This window comes from Cynoglossus semilaevis, chromosome 6 (assembly GCF_000523025.1).
Source record: "Cynoglossus semilaevis isolate Cse_v1.0 chromosome 6, Cse_v1.0, whole genome shotgun sequence".
NCBI lineage: Eukaryota > Metazoa > Chordata > Actinopteri > Pleuronectiformes > Cynoglossidae > Cynoglossus > Cynoglossus semilaevis.
In genome coordinates, this window is record NC_024312.1 from 13,270,444 (window position 1) to 13,279,587 (window position 9,144).

Here is a 9,144-nt window from a genome sequence, read left to right on the forward strand (position 1 = left end):
TGATATACATAAGATTATACAGTATAACATACAGTGAACTGAGAAATAATCACCTCCAAGACAACAAAAAAGTTGGAAATCTACTTTCCTTTTAAACATATTTAAACATTATGGAACCTTATTTCATTATCTAATCTAATTTAATCTAATTTCTTTAAATAAATTGTTTCTTCACAGATATTCAGCACTGGCTTCTCTTTTGACACTTACTAGTGCTATCATATACAACTACAGATGCTGTTTTGGCCATTTTGTTGTTTATCATCGTATCATCAAACGTTTTTACTGAATTTACAGAATTTGATTTATACAAAACAATGCACTCCAAAAATGACTAAACAAAGCTATTAAATTCTAACTTAGCACCATCTATAGGCTAAGAAAGGGAATATATACGTAGAATGTAAATGCATTTCCGGGACCCGGAAGGGGGCAGCAATGCATCGTTAAGCATGACAACTGCCGTTCATTTCTCAAAGAAGAAGAAAATGAATCCCTAAGACTTCCTGTTGAATCTGTTAACCAAACGTATGTAGTACTCTGCTGTTGAAATAGAAGCTGTCATAAACAGAACAGGGACATGTCGCCCTTGTCGGTTAAACTCAGGGAGTGTATGCAGAGGTCCAGTCGTCTCTGGAATGTTTTCTCATGCGGTCTACACCACGGATCGTCCTCGTCCTGCTTATGGAAACGTAATTTCGCTGCAGTCCACTGTAAAACCAGTCAACTCCTGGTATCGCAGCCGACCATAGTAGCCAACCATTCAGCATCTTTTCACCAGAGCTCTACACACTGTCAGGACCAGACTGAGAGGCTGTGGTCCGTTTATAATGAAACCAAAAGACAGACAGGAGGTAAGAACACGACCACTCATTCATTCATAAACAGGCAACACTGCCGCCATCTACGCTGTTGCTGATGCTCATCAACTCAGTTATGAGTAATAGTCACTCCCGTAAGTTTCACAAGAACGTATTCTCTATAAAAAAATGATCTGTTACCAGTGTTTAATTATACACTTGCTGTACGTACACTAATCTAAAAATGACGAGTGTTCTAGTAGTTTATTAAAAAAACCTAAATAAAAACGTGTTTTGTGGCCCTCTAGGTGAAATTCTAAGGTACTGTAAATTTAAGGTACTGCTTATCAGATTCATTATTGGTTCAGAATGTGTCAGCGTTAAATCAACATATTTGGCAATACAGCAAATAACAAAAATAATACTTTGGAATTTAAAATTTCCGACTTATTTCTGCATTTTAACAAAGAACCAGTAACTCAGTACAAAAACAAAAAGCTAAAACCCTAACGTTATGCTAATAAATCACTAAATTTTTATAAACTGTATTTCAAATATTTTCCATGTGATAGCTAAAGAAACACTGCACACATGTTTACCTCCTTAACAGTTAAAACAACTAGATTTTGATTTTTTTTTTGTCTCACTATAGTTTGTATCAGCACTTCACTGTTTAAAATACAAAATCAATATGTTTTAACTGACATGGCTGTTTGCTTTAAATTTCCTAATGTCCTCCAAAAGGAAATTAAGTAATCTCCAAATGTCCTCCAAAAGGAAATTAAGTAATGACACGTGTTTTTCCTTTCTCTAATTCAATACCAGTCATTTCAACATACTCGGTCAACCCAGACACCATATTTGCCAACAATGAGATGAGCCTGCAAGACATTGAGATCTATGGCTTTGACTATGACTACACCCTGGCCTTCTACTCCAGCCACCTCCACACCCTTATCTTCAATGTGGCCCGGGACATTCTCATCACAAACCACAGGGTGTGTTGCAATTGGTGTAAAATGTGCAAAATTTAACAGCATGTCTTGGTAAATTTTTTAAAATGAAAATCTCATTCAAACTTTTTTTTCATTAGTATCCTGAGGGTCTGCTAAAGTATGAGTACATACCAGATTTTGCTGTCAGGGGACTTCACTATGATGTACAAAAGGTGAGAAGGTGTTCGAAACCAGAATAGAAACAAATCACACCTTGTTACGTTTGGGTAAAAACTGCTGAGGTTATGTTGAAAGTAAAAAACGATTTTAATCCCTGAGGTGTATGACTGCCTTTACAATAGGCACTGCTGATGAAGATCGATGCTTTTCACTACATCCAGCTGGGAACTGTTTACAGGTACCACATCACTGTGCTGCACCGGGGGAGTGAGTTCATATTTCACACATTGCATTTTTAATGTGTGAATCTAGGGGGAAATGATTGAGATGTAGTAGAGATTTTTTTTAACTTTAAGTTCTATTTTGCAAGTCAGTGTTCCAGTGACAATAATGTTATTTTAATGAATAGAATGATGTCGATTTGTTGTGTCAGTGAGAATTTATTAACTCTTAGTGTGCAGATGTAAATATTGATAGCCGTCAAGGTTAGCTGCTGGACTGCTGGGACTCGTCGATCAATTATAAACAATCAGATCAGTCGCAGAGAAGCTGTGTAATGATCACGATTAAACATGATCAATCAAGGTAAATTATTATTCCAAAGAGTGTCAGAAACCTTTTTTCTGTATTCTTTTCAAAAAGACGAATCCAAATGATGGATTTATTGATATGAAGGAATAACTAAAATACCTAAGAATTGTAGTAACTATGTATTTGTTCTCATATGCTGGGTGTATTTTAGTTATTAGCCACTTTAATCATATAAATCTTCACTTTTTAGTTGGTTTACAACCATGAATAATATACTGTGTGCTGTAACTTTACCACACAACCGACCCTATAGAGCAGGGGTCACCAACGTGGCGCCAGGGGGCACGTGGTGTACAGTATGTTCTAAAAATAAAACTAGTCAACAAGAGGGTCAATAACTGTACTGTTTGAATCAGATACACTTGCAGTGATATTCAAATGAGTGTCGATGACGACGGTAGGAAGAGTGTCTGCTATTGTATATCCCAGAACTAATTATTATTACATTGTTTGGGAAATCTGTATCAAACTAATAGCTCTTCTTATTACTAAATGCAAAAAAAATAGCAAAAGTAGCTCTCATTTTTCAAAACGTTGGTGACCTCTGCTATGGAGACTAGAAACAAAAAATATTCTCTAAGCAACAGTTCTTTGGCTGAACACATCTTGTTGATACAAGACGTCAAAGTGAAAAAAAAAACATAAAAAAAAAAAATTGAAACAGATTAGCTACAACAGCCGTCAGGCTCACCAGAATTTGTTCAAGAAGTTCAAATCCAACTCCAACTGGTCGAAAAAACGAAAGGAGTTCCAACCAAATTGACTTTTTTTTTTTGTAAAGTTCTCTCATCGGGATCATTCTCGTTGCCCTGAACACACCACAAATGAAGAAATCGTGTAGAAAAGGGCCCATAAATGTGTGTCTCTGTTACAGGGGCCTTCATCCAGTTTCTGACGAGGAGGTCATAGCCATGTACGAAGGTTGTCACATTCCTCTGGAGATCATGAGTGACTTCTATGGCAAGGTGATTCGCACCGACACCTCTGACACTATACTTGTTTGTTTGTGCATCCGCAAATCCGTATAACACACACAATAAATGTCCTTTTCAGAGTTCCCACAGCCAGAGCATGAAACAGTTCATGGACATTTTCTCCCTGCCTGAGATGACCCTGTTGTCCTGCGTTAATGATTTTTTCATGAAGCACAATATTGACTACGAGCCGGTCCACCTCTACAAAGATGTGAAGGTGAATCCTCCCGCCGTTCACTCTTCTGCTCTTCATTAGCGTTGAGGGAAATAGTAAACAGAAAACTCATTATGCTCCTTTAAAATTACTGCAGCCGCACGTACGAGACAATAAGAATGGATTTGCTTGTTTTTTTTAACGTGTCTCTCGACACTTCAGCTATTCGCCGCTGTCTTAATTTTAGCTCCCTGTCTATTTTTAGTGAAGCCCGCAGGCCCCTGTTCTTTGGTGGCTGTGGTACTGTAAGGGGTGAGAAATCAGCACCGTGTTCTCAGTCGGAGGGCAGCTGTCAGGCTGGTCCTCTCTAGGCTACGCCACTCTGTCATTGTTGACAGATCGCTGCCATTAAAGGCCCCCTCACACACCTTCAGTGTATCGCGAGTGCATTTTCTACTTGCTCAAGGACACTCTCGCTCGCTCTCTCTTTCTTTTCATTCTGACAAACACCATTCATTATTTGGTTTTAACCCTTTTCTGTCTACATTTTTCAGTGTTTTTCCAGAGTGTCCTTCAAGTAATCTTTGGCCATAAAACTTCATTTTTAAATATCCTTCATTGCCAGTCGGTTAGAAATTAGCAGAAGCTCAGGAAGAAGACGCTGCAAGCGTGACGGAGAGTGTCTCTCTTTTTCGTCTCAGCAAAGTACCTTAACTCCAGGGTTTTGCTTTCCCGATGTTTAATTTGTATTCAGAAATGCAGGTCCTTTCTGCTTTGAAGTCAAGCATTTATATACAGAGTAAAGTGTTGCCTATGAGGGAGGAATGCTAACGTTGTGTCACTGAAGTCAAGACTTCCTGGCTGCGGGCTGTTTTCTTTGCCTCTCTTTATAGGAAGCCATTCGGGATGTTCACGTCAAGGGCATACTGTACCGAGCTGTGGAGGCAGACATCGGTAATGCTCTTTGATTTAGGTGGCTTGTTTTTTAAACAGAGCCTGATTTGGTTGCTGAGACATGACAAAAAAAAAGTGATTTTAAAATAATGATGCTATAATACCAACCTCTTTTACTCTTATCCCCCCTCCCCCCTCTCTTTTCTGTTTTTTTTTTTTTTTTTCCCCCCAGAGAAATACATTTGTTATGGAGAGCAAAGCCATGCTGTGCTTAAGAAGCTGGCAGAAAATGGGAAGAAAATGTTCCTCATTACCAACAGTCCCTTTGATTTTGTGTAAGTATTGAATGATCAAACCACAGACTGAAAATGAGCAATACACGCTGTACCAACACGGGATGTTAGGTGAAGCAGCACGTCATGGTTGAAATGTACGTGATGTGAGGTGAAGCAGCACGTCATGGTTGAAATCAGAGGATTGGCTTTTCAAATCCTGGCCCTGACAGGACTATGGTGTGCCGAGCCAACGCCAAAACCAACACTTTTTCCCATTTGTCTGAGTGATGTTCAAGGATTGTTTAAATGCAGGGAATTTGTTTTTATAGATTAGAAAATAACTGCAGGAGGGATGGTAAAAATAAACCAATCTTAATCTCCAAAGTTTAGTTGCCCGCGTGTCCCCTGGCAAGACAGTTTATCCACGATGCTTCTAACGGCGTTGGCAGCGTCAAGTACATGGGAATAAAAACCATGATGGGAGTGTGGGTTGGAGATAATGGATATTAATAAGTAAAATAAAATATAAATAGCATTGTGGAGTTCTCTAGAGTAGACTAAGGGCTATCTACTAATTGCATTGTATGACTTGGAACTATAAACGAGTCCAAGAACTAACGGAACCTATGGGTCGTCAATAATCCTCTATATAGAAAGGTTCGAAACCCCCTTCTTAAAGGTTCAACCGTGGGTCATAGTTCTAGTTGTTGTGTCCATTTCTGCCTTAGGGTTCGAACAACAACACGCGTCTTACGCTTTGCTGCATAATGTACACATGAATAAATAATGCCAGTGGATAACTTTCTCACGGAAGTGCATTCGATCACAAGGAACGCAGTCATCAATAAATCACAACAAACAGTGAGCGCTGTTACATCATTAAATCCCGAACGTTCATCCACTGCTGGAGTTTCGTCATCAGTCATTAAGTTACTGTAGGGGTGGTGCTTGCATCAGTGTTGCCCAGTGCTGAATGCCCTCGCGAAGGGCTTGAAGATGTCACTGACGAGGCGATATCCTGAATCTCCTGTCTTCCTCAGGGACCGAGGGATGAGCTACATTGTGGGAAAGGACTGGAGGGACCTGTTTGATGTCGTAATTGTTCAGGCTGACAAGCCCAGTTTCTTCAATGACAAGAGGAAGTAAGTGGTGGTCTGTGCCAAGCCTGTAATCGCTTCACATAATGCCTCTTATGTTCCACTAGAGGTCTCCCTGGACCACACACATTTGAGGCACCGTCAGACCGTCAACTCTGTTTATGAGCAGAACGTGTAAAGATTTTTTTTTTTTTTTTTTTTTTTGTACTTCTCCCTCAGACCTTTCAGACGAGTGACAGACAAAGGCTCACTGCTGTGGGATCGGATCCACAAGTTGGAAAAAGGGCAGATCTACAAACAGGTGTTGTGCCAGACACAGTGTTGGAGCTGCGGCACAAACCTTGACAATGAAAAGCATTGTTGTTTTATAACGTGTTGCTTGTCTGTCGTAGGGAAACCTTTACGAGTTCCTGAGACTCACAGGCTGGAGGGGATCCAAAGTGCTTTACTTCGGTGATCACATCTACAGTGACTTGGCAGTAAGTGGCACCCAGACAGGTGTACAACACAGGGTTTATTACAGATAAAGAAATAAGACTAGTCTTATTCAGTTTCAGTTCCCCTTCCCTCTGTACTCTGCTGGGGTTTTTACTGTTGTTACATTGTTACAAGGAAAATGTTCTTTCAGTTCTTACCCTTTTTTTTTGTTTTTTTCATGTCATGTTGAAAATCGTAGCTATTTTAAATTCCAAATGTGTTGTCCTAGCTCTCCGAGTACTTTAAGTAGTAAACCTAGGAGAACATTTGGTTCTCAGTGTTCCTGATTTTGTTCCATCCAAGAATGTTTTTTGGCTTTTTTTACAAGTGCTCACAATATCATGACCTACATCGTTTAACGTAAACTCTTTTGTGAATCGTTGCCTAAATATGTGACAGTATTTGTTGAAATGAGAACTGTTACTTCAGTGCCATCCCGGTCCATGTTTGTAGTTGGCTTTCAGGAAGTATGACTCACCCCTCAAGTCTCACAAGTCTGGAATAACTCCGAAAAACTCTGAAGTGACACCGTAGTCAACCGTGTCCCATAAAGGCCCCCTGGAGGGAGACAGTGGTTACTGTGCTGTCCTTGAACCTGTCCTTAGTTGAAAATCCTCTAAACTGTAATCCACATATTACCTTGTTGAATGAAGGGGGGAAAAAAAACACCAACTGAAACTGCAAAATTCTTAATTTGAAATTCTTCTGCAGCAGTGTCCACTAAGCTATCAATCTCTTATTGCATTGCACATGTCATAATATTTTGAGCGTGTAAGAGATGACAAGCACAGAATAACTTTGTGCCTTAGCCCCCCAAAAAAGTTCTCGGTATAAATACCTTTACTTCTGACCATCCAGAAGATAAGAATTCAAACAGCTGTGTGAAAAAACAAACGTGGTCTTTCTCTGCGACGCTGTGGTGCTGAGCTGCCACACAAACGTGGTCTTTCTCTGGGACGCTGTGGTGCTGAGCTGCCGTCAGGGTGGCTGCAGTTGTTTTATTTGACGGTCTGTGCACTGACTCTTACTCGCATTATGGTAACAAACCTTTTCTGCAGTACACACAAATGAATTGCATCAGCATCCATCTCGACAGCTCGGGTATTTCAGAGAACGTCCGATCAGCTGTAAATAGCGATAATGAAAGGGAGACTTTCAGCATTGGCAAAGTGCCTGGCCGGTGGCAGACGGCCAGCTGTCAGACCTATCATACCGCTTATTTAGAGAGATGGACCATGACATGTAAGATTTACTCCGGCAACGGCTAACATTCAGCATCACTGGCTCCAGAACCGGATCAATACTGAAAGTCAAGAGAGGGGAGAAGCATTTTGCTGCGTGCAGCAGCAGCAGCAGCAGGGATGGAGGGATGGAGCCATTTCTGAATGAATGTCCTGTTTTTTTTTGTTTTTTTTTGTGATCTGTTTTGGTTCTCATATCCTGTGTTTGTCTGATGATACAGATGTGTTTTGGTTTAATGATGCTGGTGCTGTGTCTGTTTCCCATTAAATGGGCAACTCTTTACTATGGATTGGGGCGCATAATTGTAGCCGGGGGGATTAAAGCTCTATTTTCTTCCATCTCATGTGTGCAGCTTAATTGACCATATGTTAAGATGTAAACACTGTGTACCACATCTGAGTACACAGTAGTTTTTGCCATTGGGTTTTACTCATAGCTACTGTAGAAGTCAACTGACTGATCGATGGAGCTGCTTGATTTCTTTTTCTTTTTTTTCTTTTTTTTTACATGCAGGATCTCACACTTAAACACGGCTGGAGAACGGGCGCCATCATTCCCGAGCTGCGGAAAGAGATCAAGATCATGAACACGGAGCAGTATGTGCACATGATGTCCTGGCTACAGGCACTGACTGGACTTATTGAACAGATGCAGGTGAAGATGATTGAGAAAACTCTAATGTACGGATTCTGTTTTGGTCTCATTAGTCTCTGTACTTACCTTGCATGCCCTCATCCCAAACAGGTTCACCGAGACCCAGCCTCCCGGGCGGTTGTTGAGGAGTGGATTAGAGAGAGGGAAGCCATGAGGTAATGGAGATAAGCAGCATTATAAAAGCTCTTCAGCTACAAATCTCCCCGGAGATTTAATCTGCCCATATGCCGTTATTAATATTTCAGGTCAAAAATAAAAGACGTGCACGTTTGTTTCAAACACAGGCCACAGACAAAAGACATCTTCAACACTCAGTTTGGGAGTCTCTTCCGGACCTATCACAACCCAACGTATTTCTCGCGCCGCCTGTCCCGCTTCGCTGACATCTACATGGCGTCCATCAGCTGCCTGCTCAACTACGACTTCCAGCACACCTTTTTTCCCCGCCGCAATCCCCTGCAGCACGAATCTCCCTTCTGTCCTGAACACGTCCCCGCCGGGCCCCGTGTGGACCCAGAGCTCCGCAGCTGAGTCCGACTGACGAGGCCGTTTTATTCACTTTACTCATTTAAGCAAGTTTTACTTTTTGTCCAACCGCATGACATGTTTTAGTTTCTATTCAATGACACAGTCAACTGTTGAGCTCGAAATACAAATGACACACAACCTTCGTGAAGACAACTTTCACGAGTTCATCTAAATGAAGAAAATTTGATGCACTGACTTGGACTGGTTTACGTGTGTGTGTGTGTGTGTGTTTGTGTGACATATTTGTGCAGCTGAAACGATGGGAAACGTCAGAACGTCACAAAACATCACATTCTGCACGTATATATTTTTTTAACCTTAATTCTGTAAAAAAAAAAAAAAA

The 9,144-nt window shown here is 40.8% G+C and overlaps 1 protein-coding gene across 1 annotated transcript; it reads left to right on the forward strand.

Annotated features, from left to right (window-relative positions):
- Positions 1-466: 466 nt before the first annotated feature.
- LOC103380289 (5'-nucleotidase domain-containing protein 3) lies at positions 467-9,144 on the forward strand. Its single transcript, XM_008312182.3, has 14 exons — positions 467-854; positions 1,626-1,798; positions 1,894-1,968; positions 2,098-2,153; positions 3,381-3,471; positions 3,560-3,697; positions 4,528-4,588; positions 4,761-4,863; positions 5,844-5,945; positions 6,120-6,201; positions 6,293-6,379; positions 8,133-8,273; positions 8,364-8,428; positions 8,558-9,144. Exons 1-14 carry the CDS (start codon positions 581-583, stop codon positions 8,802-8,804), a joined length of 1,695 nt encoding a protein of 564 aa, XP_008310404.1. The 5' UTR covers positions 467-580; the 3' UTR covers positions 8,805-9,144.